This window comes from Nyctibius grandis, chromosome 15, assembly GCF_013368605.1.
Source record: "Nyctibius grandis isolate bNycGra1 chromosome 15, bNycGra1.pri, whole genome shotgun sequence".
Lineage (NCBI taxonomy): Eukaryota > Metazoa > Chordata > Aves > Nyctibiiformes > Nyctibiidae > Nyctibius > Nyctibius grandis.
In genome coordinates, this window is record NC_090672.1 from 8,448,887 (window position 1) to 8,472,772 (window position 23,886).

The 23,886-nt window shown below is 40.0% G+C and overlaps 1 protein-coding gene across 1 annotated transcript; it reads left to right on the forward strand.

Moving 5' to 3' along the window:
• The first annotated feature begins 271 nt into the window (after positions 1-271).
• On the forward strand, positions 272-23,728 carry TOM1L1 (target of myb1 like 1 membrane trafficking protein). Its single transcript, XM_068413394.1, has 15 exons — positions 272-332; positions 516-600; positions 2,860-2,938; positions 8,870-9,019; positions 9,447-9,566; positions 11,156-11,263; positions 11,948-12,064; positions 15,328-15,461; positions 17,908-17,968; positions 19,384-19,501; positions 20,372-20,465; positions 20,984-21,044; positions 21,934-22,021; positions 22,312-22,384; positions 23,365-23,728. The coding sequence occupies exons 1-15, from the start codon at positions 275-277 to the stop codon at positions 23,426-23,428; spliced, it is 1,410 nt and encodes a 469-aa protein (XP_068269495.1). The 5' UTR covers positions 272-274; the 3' UTR covers positions 23,429-23,728.
• The last annotated feature ends 158 nt before the right edge of the window (positions 23,729-23,886 follow it).

Below are 23,886 nucleotides of genomic sequence, written 5' to 3' on the forward strand. Positions count from 1 at the left end.
TCACTTTTGTGAGGCACAGCGCTCCAGGCCCGACCCCGGCCCAGCGGGGCTGCTCCCGCCGCTCCGCCGGGACAGATGCGGTGTGGCCCCGCGGGGAGCCCCGGCCCGGCCCGCACGTGATCAGCAACGAGGAGCCGCGACGGCACCTGGAGGCGGCTCCGCCCCGGTCCCAGGAAGGGAGCGACCGGCGGGGCGGGAGGGGAGCGGCCGGATCCGGCGGGACGGGACGGGGCTGCCGCCCCTCAGAGGCCGCGCGACTCCGCCGGCAGCGGCCATGGCTTTCGGGAAGGCTCCGAAGGACCCTTTCGGCACCGCCGTGGGCAGCCTGGTCGGTGAGTAACGAGGGGGCGCCGCGTCCCGCCCTGCCCCGCCGCCCGCCTGAGGGGAGCTGGGGGGGCGCCGTTTCCCGCCCAGGCCGTGAGGGGCGCGGCGGGACGGTGCCTGCCCGCTCTTCCCGCCCGGCGCGGCTCGGCGGCCCCCGGCCGGCTGAACGGCGGCTCCCCTCGGCCTTTCAGAGCGGGCGACGTTTGGAGCGCTGCAGACGGAGGAGTGGGGACAGTTCATGCACATCTGCGACGTGATCAACGCGACGGAGGAGGGGTGAGCGGGGCAGGGGGCTGCAGGCCCGGGGTGGGGTGTGTATCTCGGTGTAAGAGGGACCAGGGTGCCCTGACCTGCCCCCTTCTCTTGTGGAAATGAAAATAGCCGGTTTTTCGTCTTACGGGTAGCAGCAGCGTTGCTTGAGGGCAGGGTAAAATCGAGCAGGCAGGATACAACACGTATGTAAAGTTACCCAAAATGAAATAACAGCAGGGAGCAGGTATCTGCGGTTCCTAGGGAAGAGTTTTGCCTGTCTCCATGCCCCGTGCTCAGCTGTCAGGACTCGTAGGGATTAGACTTGTAGGCCCTTCCCCATAGACAAAGGCTAGAGAAAGGTAATAATGTAGATTTCTCACCTGAGTCCACCATATTTCATATAACTTCTACTGCTTGTCAGGCTAAGCGAGTACCCCTGTGCTGTGCAAAACCCAGCCTGGAAAAAGACCTTGAGCATTTAATTGCCTACAACACTGATAAAAACTCTGTGCTTTTAATCAGTGTTCCCCACTACGCAGTTTCTCAGCCAACCTACGTCACAGCAGGAGTGAAGCGCTGGCTGTGTTTCTGTTCAGTGGGATCCATCGTATCAACGCATGTACCCGGGGCTCCCGGGACAGAGGTGGCCTCTTGCACTGAGCGGCCACGTTCCGGTTTGCTTAGTTGCTTGCTGCTTTGTGCTTCCTTCTTCCCACCTGTAAAAGGAGGAGAAGGAAATTTTTTGCCATGTAAGATGTGCTTTAGCATTGCATTGCCAGAACTCACTGCTAGCAGTGGCATGTTTTAACACTACCTGGAGAGCTTTCTCCAGGTGAATGAGGTATGCAGTAGTTTCTGCCCAAGTATATTCTTTTATATCAGCTTTTCCTTCCTTTTGTTTTTTAAGATCCCACACTCTCACCCATGGCTCTTGGAGCTTGGAAGGTCAGTAATAACTCCCTTCTGGTCGTTGCTATAAGCAACAGTACGCTTTGACCCTCAGTGTTAGTTTTTATGTGGAGCTTCCACGCAACAGAGGTTTTTTTAATAAACTATTTCCTCTTTTGCACAGCGTATGCTTACAGAGGAACTCCTTACAACTTCCTCCTAGGCAACTACTAGTAGTCACAGTCTGTAACAGGATACTAGGAACAGCAGAACTGCTGTATCTAATTAGGCAAATAGTTAATTTAATACAATATCCAGTTCCTGACAAGAGCATTTCCAGATGCTTCAGAGAGAGAAGCAAGAAGCAGGAGTGGAATAGTGGTAGTACATTTTTCTGCAAGGGAAAGTTTTCCTCTCTGCCCTCGTGCTCGTATTTATTACTTGACGCTTCACTGGTGTGACTGGGTATGACACAGGATTAAGAAAACAACATGTCAGACTGAAAAATGTGGTAATGGCAAATACCCATTTAATTTCACTGGCTTTGAAACCTTTTCAACAATTAATTCTTTTTTTCTTATTGAAACATTGTATTTACGCCTATTGCTCCATCTTAGATTCTAGAGAGATCCTAAAGAGACTTTAGGGCATCTTGGTTTTGTTGATCATGAGCATTGAGCTGGCCCTAATAATTGTACACTATAGATAGCTCATATTAGTCAGGGAGAACTGTTTCCCACATGTGATAAGCTTGATACGTCTTCCACCCTTTTCCTCCTACATAGATAGTTAAAAGATACGGGGAGTATATATAGAAAACAAAATGACTGGGCTAGAAATGCCACTATCTCTGGGGTGGAATGGGTTGTCCATCCTTCCATGGTAATTACTTAGATGAGTTAAAAGCATCCTGCAATTACAAGATTGGAAGTTAGCCAAGACACCCCTACTCCTCACAGCCCTCCCGGGAGAATATTTTTTAATTGCATCATACATGAAAAATAGGTGCCAGTCAACTTGTGATACAGCTGGCAATTATTATTCCCTTTCATAGCAATAAAAGCTAGGTAAGTAAATCTATAGTACAACAGTGAAATAATATAGTTTTGGAGGAGTCTTTGCAGAGGAGAATAACTTTATTTCTCTGCACAAGTCTCTGAAGTAATGCACAGTCTGCAGTAACAAACCTGATTCACTGCTTTGTTACTCTGGCTCAGTGCTGAAGTGATTGCTGAAATCAGCGGGGCAATTGCTCTAGTTTTATGTGGGTGTAAATACAGGGATGAATTTGGTCCCGTATCTCAGGCCAGTATTTTTGGCTTTTGGATGAAGTTACAAACAAGAAAAACTGTCTAACTTCACTAGTAACTTTTTCTACTTAATTTCTTGCAACAGGCCTAAAGATGCAGTTAAAGCGCTAAAGAAAAAGCTTTCAAAAAACTGTAACCATAAGGAGATCAGGCTTACCCTGTCTGTAAGTACAGCTATGTTTATATTAATTAGATGCTAAGAAGGAAAACATTTTAAACGATAAGGTGGCATGCAAATTATCGCTGACACAACTCTCCAGGATGTTTTCTTTGTTGTTTGTGTGTACAGCATTACCACAGTGCAGATACGGTGGTCTACTGGCGTTCTATAGAGTCCTGGATGACACGAATTCTTAAATTTGTTGTTGTGTTTTTGGTATTTTTAAACCTGTACTACGTAAAAGTAGTATAGTTCTTTTTTACTCCAGTGACTGTCCCTCTATGAGTGCCCCACCTGTTTGTGAAACATGCAGAGGTCGGGATATTACATAAAAGCTACATTTGACCATTCTATTACTCACCTTGCAATACTGATCTTAGTTAAACTAAGCATGGTATGCAGCGTGGTGGAATGCGCGATACCTGTTTTGTAAAGGTAAATGTTATCTTGTATAAATGAGAAACTTGAATGAAAGGGTAATAAGCAAGGGAGCAAGACACAGGATAAATCACGTAAGGTTCAGATGTTGTGACTAAAGGTTGGAGTGGCTGGGAATATCCTCATTTGAGATGACCTGGTCTTCAGAACCTGATGGTGTTTCTGAACTATCGAAGAGTTTGGGGAAGTGGTGTAATTTCAGTCAATTTAAGATTTACTGAGTATGTTAACATAGTTCTGCTTTTCACTACACTGATAATGTAGGCAGTAGCAGGAAGTTCCTAACACTGTCCTAAGTCCAGAGTTCCCCACTTGAATTACTCTTGACTAAGATTAGTGCAACTGTGAGAGGAATCACACCATTTGTGTTTTAAGTTGTTGGGGATTTGTGTCTTTCATTATTTGTCTAGAAGTATTTTCCTCAGTTTCCTTTTTTGACGTTGTAGAGGCCTGTCTGCATTACACTCTGAATACTATTACTCATGGGTTTGGTATTTGTTATGCAAAATCATTATCTATATCAATATGTGCTGAGAAGTGATTAAGGAAGATAGGTGATTGATAGTGCCAAATTGTAGGTCACTTAGCAATTGCCCAAGTGTCTCCTGACAAGTTAGAGATGCAGATAAATGTGTTAAACATACCAATGTATACTTTCAACTCGTTCCATTTCCGCACTTCTTTCCTGGCTTCCTCCTCCACTGTCTCATGAGTCACCTTTTTGTGTTGTTCTATGTGTTTGCATAACAGAAACACTCGGTTTCCACTGTAATTGCAATCCCTGTATCACATCTGCTTTCTTCTACAGTCTTTGTGAGCCTCAGTCCTTTTCTGAATATCTGACACAGTCAACTGGAGTTACGATAACCCGGTGCTTAGATTTAGGAGCCTTTCTTTGGATATTTGCTCTGCAGATATACCCAAGGTGACATTCTAATTTAGCTCTTAAGAATATAAAAGTGGGGAAAGGATCTTGTTTCAGGTGTATCCAAAGAAGAGCATGATCATGTTGACTTGGAAGCTCATTATATTTGCTTGCAGATGCAGTGCGTACAAGGTTTCAGTTGTGCTTGTAGTTCAACACTTTCTCACAGTCTCTTTGCCGTTCCAGGCCCCTTTTTTTCATGTCTGTTCTCACCCACTCACATGTACGCCTGTAACCGTGCCTGCCAGGCAATCGCATCGTTTTGGCCCAGCTTCTATTTTCTGACTGCAGGGGTTTTTTTTTTTAAATAAGTGCCAGCCTTTCCTGCAAGTCTCTCTCTTCCTGCTTTTGTTCTTATGTTAGATCTTCCATACTTGCCTTTCCCTCTGCGCCTGGCTGCTTTCCTTTTTCTGGTTTTCTACCAGCACTGCTGTCAGTTTAGCATGTGTGAAACCTTTCCTTAGATGACCTCCTTGCTGACCATCTGTGACTCTTAACTCCTTTGTTTCCAAAACAGTCTTTCTATGTGCTATAACTTCTGGTTTGGGTTCTTGATTGCCTTAATGAAGTTGTTCCTGTTTCTCATTGTGAAGTGCTTAGATTGGAACAGCAAATCATTGCAAATGGAAAAACAGAAATAATTTTCGATTCCTAAAGCATCACACACCCCCCATGCAACTCTTATCTCTTCAAAATTGTTTTTCTCCCAAATGTCTACAAAAATAAGGGCTCTTTTTTGATGAACTGTAAGTTATTGCCCGTGTTTCCTGTAGTAAATGTGGTTCTCCAGCTTCTGAGACTCTACATCAAATTGTCTCTCCTACCTATATTAGATACAACTAAGAAGGCAACAGATCTACAAGTCACTTTTCTTTTGAAATGTACTTTGAGCCACTTTTATTTACTGAACCTTGAAATTCTGGAATTTAATCTTTCTAATGAAACTGCTTAAGGAGCTTATTCCCAGAGAGTACACACAGAGTGAAATGTGAAAGTCTTCATCTGAAGTAGCACAACTGCATATGTTAGATTGTGTCATTGAGACCTGTTAAATCTCAACAGTGTCTTTCTCCTTCTGGCTCATAGATGCTTATTTATTTACTTGGAGGAAGGGTGAGTGCCAGCTGTATAATGTGTTGGCTGTGGCTTGACTTCACGTACTCTGATGTACTGAAGTTACCTGGTGCTTGTGAAGTCACGTGGATCGAGGTGTATGCGTGTCAGGCTGCGGAGTTGCTTCATGCGGAGTCTTTGATAAAGGCAAGAGATCAGGCTTGGCAGTCGTGATTTCACAATCAGAGTGAAGAGGATTAGAACTTTTAGGCAGGAAGCCAACAAAGTGTATATGTGGTATTTGACTCCTTATTAGTAATAGACTTTGGATACCTAAACTCTTGTTTACATCGTGAACACCGAGACACCTGTTCAGCTGTCTCCATAGATCTCCCTTGGTTTTGTAAAGCATTTACTGCAGTGCCACAGTTCTGATGCCTGTATGGGCTTAGGAACTGAAGAGCACATGGGGAAGTAGTGTATTGAATGTGTTCCTCTCTGTACCTGTGTCCACACTCACACTCCTACATACAAAGCAGTGGGCAGAAATTTAAGGTGGAATTATTGTTTCATTTCTTCATTACACTGCTGGAAAATATTTTAAAGGAAGTCATTGGTTAGATTTAAATTTTGGCGTTTATTTTTTTGCCTTAGGCTTTTTTCTGGTTTTCCTTTTAATATTCTGTAACTTTTCAGATGTAAAAAAAATTCCGCATGGCAAATGTGGCCTTCAGATTTTCCTTTGGTAAATTAACATTTCACAAAGCAGAAGATCTAAAAACCAAAAGCACGAGAGGAGCCCTCCAGCTCCTCAATCAAAGAAGTCCTAGTCAATTTTATTACACTTTATGGTCTATATGGGCAAAGAGGAAAAGAAAATGATGTTGAGTGGGTGCAAAAGAAATCCATATTTCAGTGGATATATATATCTCATTTGAAAAATTCAAGACTTCTGAAAAAATAATATTTTTGAAATGCAGAATCTTGGTAAAGTCTATATAACCACTACACTGTAATTGATGAATGGCAGCTGAAAAAGCAGCTCATACAGGTTTCTTTTAAATGCTGGCACTTGGAAATAGTGTATTGCTGTTCAAAAACTCTACTGGGTAGACATCAGTGTTTGTTTAGTAGAGTGTAATCTTGGACGTGGATTAATGTCTTGTTCCATTTGAGTCAGAAATACGAATCAGCAAACTGTTGATCTGTGTTTTCTTGCATTCACCTTAGGTCTGAGAAGTATCGATCACGAACTACATCCATTCACTACACCTGTATGGACCATACCTGGCTGCTTTAGATGAGCAGATAGTCCTACTGAATTCTGAGTGAGGTCTCTATGTTATCCTCACCAACTTCTCCCCTTCTTGTTTCTGCCTTACAGTTTGTCTTCACCTCTGTTCAGATGCCTTTTATCATTTTAGTTTTGTGTTGCTGTCATGTGAACCAGAGGGCTTTGATTGTGTAATACGCCCTCCTTTTTGCTCACTGCAGCTCTCTTCTCAGCTGGATGTCTGGTATCAGCTAGCCTGGAACATAGCAGCTCTGTCAGTTCCAACAGTTCTCAGGTCCTGCGTGTCATTTAAAGGAAGTTTAATGGTTTGGTTGAAGTTAATTTGCTCGTTCTGTTATTAAAACATGTTTCTATTGAGAGTCCGTTGTGCTATGTGGAACAGTGGTTGACTTGGCCACCTTGGATCTATTCATTCCAATGGAACTGCTTGGGAAGGTGAAGTCCTATTTGCAACGATAAATAACCATATTGAAATTCTAATGAAAGGTGTTATTAGCATGAAAGTGGCTTGTTCATGAATGTCCAGTTGAAAATAATTGAGTCAAATTCGTTTTCTTACACCAGCTTAGTTTCGCTCTGAGTGGGCTGTACTGGCATAATTGAGTGGAGGATCTAGTCCATTAGTTCAGTACTTTCATTCAGAGGGTAAATACTCAGTCCCTTAAGTAGGGAATTAATAATAGGGAGTAGCATACCAAATTTCCCATGCACTGGATTGAAAATGTTTTACACAGACCATCTTTGAAGTACTGCACAGGCAAATGACTTGGTTTATTAGCATATGTTTCATGTACTCTTTCAAATGAAAAATGATGATTCGAGCCAAGATTTTTTTGTAATGAACTCTCAGTTTTTTGCACAGCAGTCTGCCAGTGTCTCTTTGTTCTACCCTGTTTTCATTTCAGCAATATATTTTCTTCTGGTTTTAAACCTCTTCTCCCATAAGTTCCTGATCACACTGGGAGAAAAATCCCTAAGTCCTGAGGCTAGAAAATGAGTTACTAAGATTATTTCAACTTAGTCAAATATAGCCTGCTCTGAATAGGAAAGTATATTTAACCTACTTTTATCAAGATTACAATAGCATCCTTTACAATCTGTGTATTCTTTTGAGAATATATCCTGTCTGTTGCATGAGTCAAGGGAAGTTTTGTCTCAAAAAATCATGAAATTTTGCAAACTTTTGTTAATGTCTACCATTTGCTTTCACCTTTCCATCTTCCCTCTTAAATTAGGAGGGAAAGTAAAGATATGGTTGAAGAGCAAAAAGCACAAGAGTGACCATTTTTCTCTACATGGGGCATGATAGTCCTGTGGTCGATCTCCAGATTTGAGCCAGGCCAGATGAGTTCTGTTCCTGACTCTGCACCTGATCTGACTGACCCCAGTTTCCTGTCAAGACTTGTATTGGCCTGATTTCAGTTGACTGGGACATAGTGACAGCTTTTGATATTTCTTCTCTAAAATGGGAATTATAATCAGCCGCCTCCAGGTGTACAAGGGAGAAGTATTCTGCCATCATCACATACTGCTATATTTGATAGGGCAGACACGTTACTTGCAGGGATCCTACTCTGAGCATTCCAAGCAGAGTTTTGGAAGTAGACTTCTTTAGTGAAGATGAATCTGACAATTGGAACAATTCAGCTATTCTGTTTCAAATCAATGTGACCTTTAAAACACATGGAGAAATTGTACTCTTGAGTTGTTGAATTTGTTCTTTTCTAGTTTTTCATTAGTCTCTCACTTACAGGGCAGATTAGAAGACAGGCTTTTAGCAATCTTATTTTCTTCTCTTGTAGAGCTCTTCAGAATCTGTCAGACCAGGGTACCTATGTGCTAGGCAGCGAATTAATTCTATTACTGGATCTGTACATGTTATTTTTTAAGCCATGGACAGATTTCATGCAGTTAAGATACTGTATGTTTAGTAACTGCTGTGACATGGAACCAAGTGTGACCATACTTCTCTGTTAAAAGTAGTATAACTCTGGCTAACTCATTTCATTTTGTACTGCGTAGGTATAACAGTGCACACAGTGAGCCGCTGTTTCCCTGTAGTAACCTCATCAGGCATTCTAGTGAGATAGCTGGCAATAGTCTGTTCGTGTCCATTCGTACTCTTCCCCATAACACCTTGGAACAAATTAAACAAAGGGAAACAAAAGCAGTCAAGTTTCGCTTTTTCCTAGTATTTGTGTAACAGAAGCTTTTTGTGTGTGCAGCTGCTTGACATGTGTATAGAGAACTGTGGCCCAAGATTCCAGTCTTTAGTTGTGAAGAAAGATTTCTGTAAAGACAAGCTGGTGAAACTACTGAATCCAAGGTACAATCTGCCGATTGACATGCAGGAGAAAATCTTGACCTTTATCATGGTAAGTCTAGAGTAAACAGTAAGTATTTGTGTTTCTGCTATATGGTAAACATCTAATGATGCAGCCCCTTCTGTACTGTAACACACTCATGGGGACCTCTTCCTAAAGCAGACTTATTCTTGCTGCTCCTGCTTCATGCAGGAGTAGCACAGACTGGAACACAAAGGGAGAGAACTGGAAAACTGTCGACCTCCACCATTTATATTCCCCTCCCAGTCTGTATATGTGCTCCCTGTGTGGTTGTACTTAGCAAGCAGGGTGAGAGGTAACTTTGGAGCTTTCGTGGTTTCTGTTGCTTTGAATGGAGTTACCTGGAGTGGATGGAGGGAATGACCTGCCTTTAGGACCTCATGTTTTAGAAGCGCTTGTCTGACCCACTGACTGTCCATTTCTGTGACTGTTACTGTTCCTGTTATTTCAAAACTAGACGTGGGCCCGAGGTTTCCAAGGAGTGGTGGATGTGAGCGAAGTAAAAGAAGTTTATCTAGAATTGCTGAAGAAAGGAGTGGAGTTTCCATCTTCTGACACCAGCAGAGGGGTGCCTAAGGTGGGTATACACAAGGATACTTCATTAACCACTGTAAATCAGAAACAGGATGTGTTAATTGTATGAGCTCTGTAGACAGAGAAGGTGTGTCTGTTTTGGCTTTTTTATTTAAATGCTCCAGGGCAGAATATGACCAACCTACTTAAGCACGTGAGCAGGAATCAGTTTCAATTATAACAGCTAAGATAACAACAAAGAGACCTAGCCTGTATAATAGTTTGTTTATTTTATTTGAAACTGCTGATTAGTGGATATGTTCTCAAAAAGGAAGCGTCTCTCTCTTGAGACTTTCAAAGTGTGTAAAGGATTTGGGCATGCTGTTTACCTCAAAATGAATGAGAGCAGATTGCTCCAAACTGGTCAGCTTCTGAAAGCCTCAACTAAAATGAGTCACATTTTCACAAAAACATGTACTGTTCTGAATTATGGGCATTATCTATCTTTAAAATTAAACCGAGAGGTAGACATCTATAAGAAAATATTATTGTCTATATATCACTCCAGCTGCTTGCACAGCCTGTACACGATAGGTGTTATTTAAGCATACGTCATAGGTATCATTGAGTAGCATCTAGGACATTAAGTATAAGTATGGCTTGAGCATTGGATATCAGCTGAAAATACACTACATGTTATAAAGCCATTCTTTCCAGATTTTTTTTCTATTAGAAGAGTTTTCACAAGAGTTTTGGGAAGTGTGAAAGCCCTCCACCACTGGGTGAAACCTTGCAATTACAGACTTAGATGTCTATAATCAGTGCAGGTAGGAATGATTCAGATTTATCCTGAGCTTGATTTGATGATTTAATAGTGAAATGTACAAAAGCTTATGTATTAAAGGTTGTTTGAAGAAGCTGTGTGGAGAATGCTCTCAACAGACAGCATTTTTTTTTCTCACCAAGTACAGTAGAGATGATTCTGTCTACCACATGTATCTGCCAATTAAAATCAGTGGCAAATCTGCTGTTGATCTCAGGAACAGCAGACCTGAACACAATTTCTAGCTTAGTCTCTAAGAAGTGAAGGATTGAAGTGTGTAGTCTTGTGCAGGTTGTGTTTTGGATTTGGATTTTTTTTTTATAGCAGGCAGTTCAAATGCAATGCAAGTGAAGCTTTCTGCAGATGAAGTGTTCCAGCTTTTTGATCCAGAAGGCCTTTGTAGTTCATCTTCTGCAGAGACCCAGACTTAACCCCCCAACCTTTCCACTGCTTCCAAGTGTGATCGCAGTCTGAACTGTACTTCATTGTAAAATTGCAGTGGCACTTTGGGAAGGACTCTTGGCTGTTAGATGGCTTAAGAGCTCAAGGAGCTAGCCTGTTCTTAGCCATTCCTGCTTTATCCTGTGACGGAATTTACTTGCAAACCCATTTAAAAGATATCTTAATTCCAAGCCTTATTTCATTACAAAATAGCCATTAGATTTATTCTTGAAGTAGACCTTGCTCAGCAAATTCCCTGGGAGCATTGGTTATGAGAAAGGTAATGCCCAGTTGTCTAATCTGACAAAGATGTTTTGTAGCTCTCTCATCTGGATGTCTGCTTCAATTCTTTTGTTAAATCCAAGCTCTGCTCTTTTGTCTTTCCGCAGGCTTCGTCTCAGCCTTCTACAAAGTCATCACCATCTTCTGCTAATCCTGCAAAACGTTCTTTACTGCCTCTTCCCACAGGCCCAACATTATTGTTGACTCCTGAGCAGGTGCAGTACTACAGGTTTAGTGGGAGGCGGGTCTGCTTGAAATGTACTGGTAATGTGTGATTTTGACAACCTGGGTGGATAGACCGCTGGAAGGGACCATCAGTTCAAGTGGAATAGCTCTCTCTTCATGGTTTTAGATTTGTTCTCCTGAAGATGTTTTATATGGTGGTGTGCCAAAGAAAAGTAGGCAGAAGTGAGTTCAATAAACGCCAGGCTGTACCCCAACCAGAAAGTGGGATCGTTTACTCAAGCATGAGATCTTACGATGATATCTTACAATGTTGTTATGCAAATTGCTAAAACTTACTTCAAAGATAAGTGAGAAAGCCAAACTTACTTCTGCATAAGGCTGTGTGAAGAGGTTATTCTAAAAAGCAGAAATGAAAGGACACTTCACTTCCATTCCTGCTTGGCCTGTAGGTAACTAAAAAGAGTAACAGTAACATTAGCGAGAGGCATTAACCATAAGGAAAACAGGTAGTACTATCAGACTTGGATCTTAGTTTGATTGCACATATGAAAGCTGAGCTAATTCTGTTCATTTTCATGGCATGTCGCAGGAGTAAAATAATGTTAATTAGGCCCATATTATACCTAATGGGGAAGAAAGTACATATTAGAGGTAAGAATTACTCTGCTCACTCCATTCACCTACACAATATTCTGTCCTGTTGAACTCAACAGATTGGAAAACTGTACAGTGAACTGGATATGACAAAAATGAATGTGAGAGTCATGTCATCAATATTAAAAGAAAATGTTCCTGGCTCTGAAAATCCGGATGATATGAATCTTTTACAGGTATGTGATAATTCATTGGTAGGGGCTATTTGTTTGGTTTGGTCAAAGTTGATTTCAAAATATGTTATATCCTTTCTTGCAACATCTGGATTCAGATTGCCAAATGGAATCCAACAACATGTTTCTAACTCTGGTTTTGCACAGCTTTCCCTTGTCCCCGTTGCCTTCACCTTCCCCCGACATCTAGATAGTCAGGAAAGGACAATACAGCTTGCAATGCAAATTTAAGCTCTAGGGAATTCCAAGGGCAAAGGAATTTCATAATGGAGCGTTCTCTGTTAAGCATGTTTTGTCAAACAGCCCCGAGAACATTCCAGTCGAATGCAGGTGCCTTGTGGGAAAATAATGATGACACAGTCTCTCTCTCTCATATCCGTCCTGGAGTTTTCAGTGCTCCCTTTATTATTACCAGTACCTTAAAGGCAGACTGAAGGCTGGTGAAGAACATGAAGCATTGGTTTTATGAGCGTGACCTCAAAGATTGGAAGCTTGCTGTGCTATAGATGAATCCATGTACTCTTAAAGTGTAGCCTGAAGGAAGTGTATTGCAATAGTCTGGTTTAGATTTGACAGTGGACATGCAGACATTCTTCCCGTGATGTTGTTTCTTTACTTGCTCATGCTGTATTTTCTATTTTAGAAATTAAAAATGCAGCATTGCTTTAGCATTTCAATAGTGACCTGTGTCAATGGACATTTTTCTGTTTCATATTGTCTGCAAGAATTTAAAAAGCTTTTATCACATCCTTCTGTTTCTAAACTTACCTCAGAACTTCTATGATAAGGAAGCATTTTTGGTAATTTGTCAGTATTAAATGTGTTGGAGAACTGATCTAATTTCTACAAGCCTTCGGTGTAGATAGGAGACAGACGCAACCTGTCGGTGGTTTTTCCTCCCCTGGAAATTCCTCGGATCTCCAACGCTGTATAGTTTTCAGAGATTTGTGGAGCTGTAAGTCCAAGGAGGAAGGGCCTGTGAAGCAAGGATCTGAGCAGAGTAAACTTTAAACACAGGCAAGGCAAACAGCTGTTGCAATAGATTGCAGAGGGCTTGCTTTGCCTGCACTAAAGGATTGAGCATAGGTTGTTCCAGCAATGGACACCACCTAAGCAGTTATTGTTGGCTATTCTATGCACAATACTTCACTTCTGTAGTGCAACTGCCACCAGGGAGGTTGCCAAGGTGCAAACTGGCATTCTCCCCATGCAGGAGAATATGCTGGTCTAGTATCCTTGGCCGCCTCTGTCCAGTCCATGACAAGGTAAGTATTTCTGGTTGTGAAACAGGACAAGTATGTCTTTCATTTCCTGTCTCCTATTATGGGCCTTCTGCATGTGGGTGCACAGATTAGGTTGCCCACAGTAAACCAGTGGATTCTTATTGACGCTCCCAGTAATAAAATTGTTGGCAAAAGTTTGAGGACAGGGTGTGGAGTTCCCATTTGTGGGGGAGTGACTAAAAACTCATTCCTTCTATGTTAATTTCACTGTTGCTCTTTCTGTTCTTTTCCCCTGTGCACTGAGTGGTATAAACATCAAGCATGGCTAGCCTGTTCCTTTTAGAATGTTTAATGTTCCCTTTTGTTTGTGGCTCTACCTGGTTTGCTTGGATTAGGCTTTTGTTGTCAGAGAACAAAGTCCTTTACTAAAAGAGCTGCTTATTTAGGCTTTAAGTGAGTTGCAGACATTAATTTCAATCCAAGTATCTGGAGTCTCTCAATCAAAAACTGTAACAGGGTAAACTCAGTGCAACATATTTTCAGTTCTGGAGCTTCATTAGTGGCTAGGCTCCTCCCTTTCTCCACCCTGTCTTGAACAAGGCTTAAGATAGCAGATCTCACTTGAAATATTGTGCTGACTAGTAACAGCGGTTAAAGAATAGCTAAAGCTTGGTATCAGCCAAAACGAGTAACAAAATTTTTTACTGGATCGTGAATAGACGTATTTGATGGACATACAGGAATTTCAGTCCAGATCATGAGCTGGTAAGACTTAGCACAAATACATTGGAATCACTGATGGTTGTTATAGCAGCTGGTGGTCCATCATTGTAAAACTCCAGTTTTCAAAACATGAGAGTCCATGCATCATTGTGGGTAGGAGCAAAACCTAGCAAATCCATGCTCAAAATGAGTGTCTCAATTACCTTCTATTGAGTATTGATATTTACAAAGGAGCTGTATAATGGAGTCATAAGAAATACACATTTTTAAAATGTGGATCAGGTAGTAAAGTGTGGAGAGCTTTTACATTTAATTACAGACATAAACTGAATAAATTTTTGTGTGTTTTATCCTGGGCTATGAAGATACAGTACTGGAAGGTACAGTACTCTGTAATCCTGCAGATTTGTCGAAGGGGTGCAAAATTTCTTTTTACATAAATTGTTTATTTATGTAAAGTATATGTTTTTTGAGGAAAAATCAGATCACTTTGAAAATAATACCAGAGCAATTTCTGAATAGCAGTGTGCAAATAGAGTAATTTTCCCTCTCCTTTTTTGCCAGCCAGCATTTGGAAATGCACTGTGGGGGAAGAAAAATGTTGGCTGAGTTGAAGTTCCTGTTGCTAAAGAATTTGTTTCTTTGAACATGCAAAGTCTGCAGTGGAGAGGAATACAAATAAACTATCTTCTGTTTCAACTGGCAATAATGCAGAATTCTGCTCATTAAACTCTCATAATTTTCCTATCAGCTGATTCTACTAGGTTTGTGTTACTTTCTCAAAAAGTGCTTAGATTAAGTTCATCCAAACTTCCCCACTTAGAGGAATAGTTAGAGCTAGAGACTTGCATCACAAATTACTTCTGTCTTTTAGACTACTATTGTCTTTTCTTCAAGCAGACATTGAACAGGATCAGATCCATTACGTCTATGCGAAATATCCTGCTGAGTTTAATCAGCTTCAGACAGGATCAAATCAAATTGCTCTGCATCACCCAGAGGGGTCTTCATTATTTTGCAATTTGTAATTTAGACATTAGAGACAGATAGATCTTCAGAAATAAAGGTGGGTCAAGAAGTAGGGATTGGATAGGGGTAGAAGTGCTCGCTGTGATGATAGGAGTTGTCAGCCTGCCTTGCAGAGATCAAAGACATGAAAATTATGCTATTTGCAATGTTTGGTATGCGTGCTGTTTGTATAAATTAAGGAATGTTACCTGTGAGTTTGCAGCACTCAAATGTCGTATCATTCTTCTCCAGAACTGACAAATTGGGACACCACAGTTACGATTTTTTTTTTTCTTCCCCTGCCTTGGGCAGAAACTGTATAAGACCTGTCGGATGATGCAGGAGAGGATCATGGAATTGTTGGTGACAGTGGAAAATGAAGATGTGATAGTTGAGTTAATACAAGTGAATGAAGATCTGAATAATGTCCTCCTGGGACATGAAAGGTAAGTACAGGGCCTCTTTCCTCACATTTGGTATCCTAACTGAATAAGCACACTTAATGGACACAGATGGTCCATACATCTAATGTTGATCCTCCACAAGGCGAAGATTTTATCCTTAAATCCAGAAAAGTAGCATGATTGCAAAAGAGGAAATTATGTATTTGACTTCCCCTAAACACTTTAGAAACAGTTCATAAAGGTGGGTAGAAAGCCATTAGAATGGGATCAAACAAATTAACAGCGTAGACGGGGAAATCAGTTGGAGGCACGTAAACAAAAATCACTTTGGAATTTGACATTCCTTTTTGGTAGCACACAGCGAATCTGTCATCAGTCTGCTACAAACCCTTTGGTAGTGGTGATCGTCCTTATCTCTGTTAAGTCTATATGCTTCCAGGAAAGAACACTTGTTCTCCTTTCTAAACAGCTTTGACAGCTTTACTGCAGAAATTGGCCATGGAATAGCATTGCATGCTTAAGAGAGTCACTTGCTTTTCTCAGCTGGATTGAAACACGCTGTTCTACTTGTCTTATAGCAGAAAATGTTTCTTTTCCTTCACTCATGGAAGCACTGCAGTGCTTGTGTTGACATCCTGTGTATTTGTCCATTATGTCATTGGTAGCATGACTAGATTCTAGCAAAACTGAAATTAACTTTAAACTCAAAATTCCAGTGTTACCCCCCAAAATATCACAGTGAGTATACTCATGGAGAGTATTGTGGTTTAATAGGAACTAGCCTTCCATGTTAAGTAGTTTATCTCCTTCATGGCTATGAAATGTTCTAGAAATCATTACGCATCAAGTGCAGTGGTTCATGATTAAATTTAGCAGGTTTAGGGAGTTTAGTCATCTTTTCTTTTTAAACCTCTTCTGAATGCTGCACTGAAAATATCACTAATTCTTCTAAGTGTCGTGGCACAAACTTTGGGCTTAATCTTGAAAACATTTAGTTTTCATTTATCCTTAAATCTTATGTCTACAGCACTGTTGGCATGTTTTACAGTAACTGCCTTGAAATAATTGTGGGCTCACTTCTTGCTTTATAAAGTTTTTCATTTTAGTGAAGCAAAAATAGAATTTTGTTCAGCTTTTGTAAATCCACCGAAGTCAGATGTGGGCTTACATTTTGTTACAACTGATGAATACTGGTAAGGCCAAGAACCTCTTGAACTATGAATAGTAGCTTGTGGGTATAATTCAATAAATTCCTTATGAAAGACCTGGTGATTGAAGGAGCAGTTAATTGGCCATTGTGAAACTAGACAGAAAACTACTGCGTTTTAGTACTATAATGTTATGGTTTATATGTAGGGAGTCTTCCTGGGTGCAGATGCATTGCACTTTAGAGTTGACAAGTGTTAAAATGTATTTGGTTAATGTCTGTCGCAAAAGATTTGTTCTTTGGAACTCCTTCAGAAAAGTGAGATGTGTAAAGGACAAACTGATTCTAACTAGCTGCATCTGTTTCATACTATGTGTATTGTTTGAAGACAAGTCATGCTGCATTCTGTTTCTGATTATTAATGTAGAGTCCAAATTAAACCAGGAGCAATCACCATTGTGCAATAAACTCGCCTCACGTATGTGGCAATGACTCCCTCTAGTGGCTCTACCAACTTTTCGGTTCTTCCTGTATTTCAGATCAATATTTATATTCTGCATTTGGAAAGGGTTTTTTTCCTTCTGTTCCTCCTTGCATATATACTGTCTTTGTGGGCCTCACCAGTATGGTAACCCTGAATAGCAAATGCAGTTGTGTAGACAGTCTCAAGTCTATGCCACTTAGGGCTTTTACTTCTGAAACGGATTGACCTTTTGAATGCTGAACATCACTTGACTGGGTCTCCTCTGGACCCAGGGTAGCACTGTTATGACTCTCAGTACATAAATATTTATGCAGGTGGATTTTCTGGTTTCCTTTTTTTTTTTTTTTTTTTTTAAATTATTTCAAATGCCTGAACTAATGAGAGGGCTGTGTCCCAGAATAGGCTTGTGGTTTGTCCTGAGATGACGTGAGGGAATGTGGGGACCTCTCAGGACAAAAGACTTCCTGGGCCTCAGCTGGAAGAGCGTTCTGGTCAGAAGGAGCCAGACTTGGTGAAGTGCCTGTTCATAGTTACCTATCTGGCATGAACAGAGGCAGACTTCATTGTCAGCTGTGCCTTGGTCTTGTTTTGGAAGAAACAGATGGCTTTCTCCAAAAGTAAGCCCAAGAACAAACTAACTGTTGTTAGTAGAGATGATCAGAGGACCACAGCCCTGGAGTAGAGGGAGTCAAACTGCTAATGCAGAGACAAGTGCCCCAGAGAAAAGCACCTGTAATGCTTGTTTGGCACCTCTAGAGTCTTTTGATAATCAAACTTTGATTATAACTGGTTTCATATTCTTATGAATGACATCACAGAAATGTCAGAATGAACACTTAACTCTGCAACTTCAACAGGTTCTCTCGAAACAGAGTTCGGTTTTTAGAGAATCAGAGAATACAACGTGAACGCGCAGAGGTGAGTAATTGTAGATGAACTCATGCACTGCAGGACTGTAAACATTCCCTTTTCTTCACTGTGAAAAATACACTTTTGATATACACAGAATTTTATTCTCTAGTTGAGAGGTGCAGGAGACAGCAGGTTGATACTACTCATCGATCTTCTAAAGTCTCACTTGCAGAATTTCATGCAAATTCATGTAACTAAAATAGCAAATAATGTCAAATCTAAGATGGAAGCTTGGTCAGGAAAAATGAGAGTTCTATTCAGATGCTGGTTTATGACCTCTACAGCTAAGCACTATTACCTACCATATACAAACTGAGGAACCATAATGTTTGTTCTCTGTTAAGCATTTAGAGACTGAAATACTGTTACACTATCAGAATTCACTACTACTGATGGTTTTTTCCTGAGTCAAAGCTTTTTCTGAATTGTGAATAATGGCTTGTAGCAAATCTTTAATCACTGTCCTTTATTGATTGATAATTATGGTTGTTAATGGTATTGCCCAAAGTAGTTTTGCACATGTTTCAGCTTCTGCTAAGCTGTAATTGCATAGTCATCTAGGACTCGATGTGAAGCTGACCACATTGTGAATGCTGAAATACGGCTGACAATTATTAAAAAAATGTAGAAGATGATCTTGTTTTCCTTGAAAAGCTGCTATTACTACATTCTGGTTATGTCGGTGGATGGTTTTTCTTGATGGATGCACTGTTGGATTAGTTAGTAGTCCAAATGGTGCAGTCTGTGCATTTTTGTATTATTCAGGATTCTCCAAGTTTAAAATGCATCTTCTTTTTCCCTTTTTTTTTTTTTTTTTTTAATCTGGTGTGACCAAACCTGTATGATTAAGCGTGTGGTTTTATTAAAATCTTTGGTTGGCTACATTTTTAATTCTAATGCATTCATGGAAGAAACAAACGGAACCCTTTTCTGGGTCCTAGGAAACATTGCTGTGATTTTGAACTTTTTCCTATCTAAAACAGGACTGAAAAGAAAAAGAATCTCCTAAGTATGTATCAAATCTCAATAACACAAATAACTAGCATGAAAATAATTGTACAGGATCAATCAGAAGATTGATATCAAACGTATCTAAACAAGCTCATGATTACTTTTTAGAATTGAGTCTGTTCTATTTCCTATTTTGGAATTGTTTTCCTTAATTTTTTGAAATAGCAACTTTGCTGAAACTGATCTTTTCTGGAAAGCATTTTTTGTTTCATTAGCTATCTTTTACATACACACAAAAAAATCCTGGTCTTCTCTCATACTTGCCAATTGTGATTTTAAAAGTTTATATTCTGTGGAAATAGGTATTTGTTTAAAACTATACAAGTTCATTTTTAAAAACCAAAAAAAAAGCCAAAACAAAAAAAACATGAAAGAAACCCAAACAATTTTATTCCTTTTCAAATGTCAAGCTGTACAGGAAACAGCCATCTGCTCCCTCAAGCGATCTACTTGACCTCTCCATAAATTCTCCATCTCCTGTGTCAACAGTGGTGCAAACTGACTCTGCAGTGTCTCCTTCAGGCCTTAGTAAGTGATGAATGCACGTTTCCCTTGTAGTCTGGTTTCCTAAACCAAACCAACAAGAGCTTAGTGGAGGAATCAAGAAGCTCCTTGTAAGAAAGAAAATAAAAATACTCCTTAACTCTAAGGATGTTCCTTAAATCTCGTTAAAAGGAGAACTGATGTGTGTCTACAGGAAAAAAAAAGTAAGGTAGTTTAAGGTTCCCTGTAATTTGTTTACAGTGGAAGCGATAATATTTTTCCCATGTTACTTAAATTTGAACAGTAGAACATGCTCTGTTTTCTATTACAATGAAGCCTCTAAAACATTGGGGTAGTCACCTGTTCTGTAGGCTTGGAAGAATGGAACGCAGATACCCTTTTCTCATACCCTCTTGATTTCCTAAGCTTTTTCAGGAGGCACTTGGTGTTAGAAACAGTTCACTTCGAGAAAGGTACTTATCTCCTCTAACTTTAGACTTGTTTCATAGTTAGAGGAGTGAGTAAAGCTCCTAACTTTGGTACCCTGCATTACTGTTGGCAGAAGACCCTCCTTTATCCACTCCAGGGGAGTCCGTATAGTGAAGTTAAAGGTGTGACTGTCCCCTCTATAATTCCATTTTAATCTTTTACAAATACTGAGAAGAGTTTTAAGTGGTCTCTACCATGTATAGCAGTATTGATGTTGTTCTGGCATTTTAAGGAGATAAATATATTGCATCTAAAACCTTCTCAGACTTATTAAAATTTTGCCTTTCATGTGATAAACAGCAATTCGTTTCAGATTCTTTATATGCCTTCCAAACAAAACTTTACCCTTTCAACGTTCATATTACAAGTAACCAAGATTTGCTTCATAATGTTTAAATAATCATTAATTATCACTTTGAATTTCAGATTGCATATCTGCACATCCTGAAGATAAAACCAGGCATCATCCATCAATTTATCCACAGCTAGATTCAGCAACTACTACAGCTCAGCAATTCCTGTGAGTAATCTCTTATCAAGAAATGGTAACAGATAAGAGATCTTCAGAGGTATTAGTGCTCTGTAATTCATCTAATGAGTTTATAGAAAGCTCTGAGAACACAGATTTACTACTTTTACACATTAGTCCAGTACAACAAATGAAAACTACCTGTGTGCTAGACATTGCTTAACATGCTTAAAAATACACTACTCCTGCAGCACTGTTTAGTCATAGACATAAATTCATCTCAACAGTCAAAACATACTTGAGATATTATGACTTTCTGCTTGAGTGTTGCCAGTGCTGCAGTGAAAGGGAGAAACATGAATTGCACAAGTCAGTAAGAAGAGTTTAAGACAGGAGAGGCATCCTTGTAGTTCCCTACCTTTTATGTGAATGGGACACTGGCCCACCTGCCCATGCTGCTCAGTTGTGACATAAAGTAAAGACAGACCAGCAAAAAAAAATAATGTAACAATCAGAATATACTCTTTTGTTAATTTCTCAGTTACTTTCAATGTATTACTCTTTCCTAGATTTGCAACTGAAGCACAAAACACTAGTGTAAGCAACCCAGCTGGACATTCGTATAGCAATGTGAGTAACACTCATGTTCAGAATAATCATTCTTTGCTGGCAACTGTGAAAATGAGAACTGTTCGGATTTACCCCGACTACCATCCAAATGGGATACAAAGATCTGTTCTATGGCCATTCCCCATACATGACGGAACACTCTGTAGTTCGTGACCAGGCCAACTTTCCTCTTTTGATATCATAGATGCTAATGTGAAAGTGTATTTTCTTGGGTCCAGCACAATCCCAGGGGAGTTTGCAGAAAGCAGTTGCTGTATTATTTGTGTTTAATCTGTTTCTGTGTGAAGCAAGCTGAGATCCCCTCCTGCTGCCATTATGTTACTCTGGTGTATTTCCTATCTTAGATAAGATATTAAAAAACCCCAAACAAACAAAAAACCCAAAACAACCCACCAAGAAAACCCAAACAGTTAAAAATCAAGTACAGTGTAGGACAAATGGCATATGCTGCAGAGAAAACACCCATGACAAAAGGAATGGAAAGAATACAAAAGGTGCTTTGAGGTAGTGTTATGAATTTGAATGCTATTCTGTGGTAGACAGTATGAAATAGAAAAGATGAGAAGCAGCCCCCAAACACATGTGCATATTGCCTATTTTAAAATGCAAGTAAAAGCAGGTATCTGTGTTGTGAATACTGCGGTCTTTGAGTCTGTGTAATGTAACAAATTACACAGAAGTAAATTATACAAATGTGCTATAGATAATACTAAAAGATGTTTTGAACTTTGTGTGGAGAATGGAGATTAATTAGATTGATAACTGTTGACCTTAGAATTTACCTGCTATAGTCTGAGAGTCTAAACATAAGTCAGCAGTTAGGTAAGTTAAGTCAAACCAGTTCTCTTAGAACGATCTGTTTATGCACTGTTCTGCTTGATGTCCTTAGCTGGCGACTCTTTTAAGCCCAGTGCCTCTGAATCCAGTAAATCTGCAGACTGGACACACTACATCATTAAATGGACCGTCACCAGCAGGTAATAAATACTGCAGACCACCTAACTTCCATGGAGATATATTTTTCTTGTTAGAACTTAAGGGCTTTACGTAATGGTTGTTAAAGACTAGGAGCAGGAACAAACATTGACAAAATCTCATATTGCTCATGGCTTCTCTAAGACATGTCTGTCCGTTTTAGCATTTAAAGCAATTAGATACATGGGAGATAATCTGTTACTTTCAGGAAGATACAAAGAAGCAACATGCAGTAACCATGCTTTTCGTTTACATTTCAATCTGGATTTATCTGCCTGGTTTTATTCTTCAGCTGCATCAAAGAACAAGTCACAGTCACCTCATTACTACGAAATAATGGAATTTGATCCCTTGGCTCCCACTGAGTAAGTAGCTTTTAAAATAGATAATATACAGGGGTTTTAGGTGCCAAAGGCAAGAAGGATTCTGAGATGGCTTTTTCTTCTGAGTGAGAAAACAGACCACATTATTTAGACTGCGTTAGCTGACCAACTGGATCGCTAATGTAAATGAGAGTGGCTGTGTTTTGTACATTTTCTTCCAATATTTCTGGCATAACCAATTAAGGAATAATAACTCCTATAGTGTGTTCATTGAATGGCATCTGTAAAAATGGTGGAGTAATGCTGCGTCAAAAACTATCTACTAAAATTCCATTCAGTGATACGAAAAGGTGAATAAAACATAGTCAGGGTTCTGGTGGAGGAAGATGATTGACACTTCAACACAGGTAGTTCTGGAGCAAGGTAACCAAAGTAATTCATGTTCACAGCAGTCGTGATTTTTAAGAATGCTGTTCTACCACATATCAAGAAAATCCTCAATTTAAATATAAGCTAAAAAAGGGAATGGATGCTGGGACTCTCCAGAAGACCAAACAGTCAGACAGAAAACTTCATACGAAACTAAACAGATGGCAGAACTCCCCTTTCTACCAGTAAATTGCAAAAAAAATGAGCCATCTACACAAAACTTATTTCCGAGGAACCACCAAATTCCAAGGTAGAAAAATCTCAACAAAACTGTATTTATTTATATATTTTAACTAGTGCTGTAATTGCATGCCACGTGGTATGCTGGCCATTTGCATTTTGCAGTCATGTTCCCAAACTTACTTCATCAAGACACAATGTCTAGAGGTATCGCATTAAATGTATAATCACAGACACACCACAGGACAGGCTCTTTGCTTCCGTGGAAACCTGGGCATCCTGCAACTAATGCTACTCCATTAGGCACACACTGTAAACTCTTGGCAGTTCATGCTTGGGCAGGATTTTGTTGGTGCATTTTGTCAAAATGAAACAACTGTGTTGTAGGAGTCGCCCTGTTCCTCTTCTTTCAGAGCTATTTATGAAGAGATTGATGGCGTGCTGAAGACTGAAGTTAAAAAGAGTACAGAATGCTGAAGGTGGAGGTGAAGTTCAGTTCTTTTACTGAACACACGTTATTCTCTGATGCTGGTCCTGTGCAGAGCTTCCTACAGCATCCAAATGAATAGCAGAACAGGTTTTGTATTTGGACACAACAATTAAGTATTGGAATACTAAGCTGTGTGAAAGTTGAAGAGTTACTTGGATCTACACCTTGATAATTTATCCTAAATGTTCAACTGTGTATTCTTCAAGGTGACTTGCATGATTAAAGTATTTTTGAGGCCTTTAAAATATGATTTCCAATTTCACTTGCATGTGAATTAACACTTGACACCTGACACAAGTAAACAAAAATGACTCTTACAACTGTAGAAGAAAGATTTTCTTCCAAGTTAGTTGTTCTTTTGTACTCCTTCATGCAGCAAACAAAACGTTATGTTTACAGAAACTGCAGAATCCAATTTCTGTTTTGGCCTCGTCGCTGTCTGTGT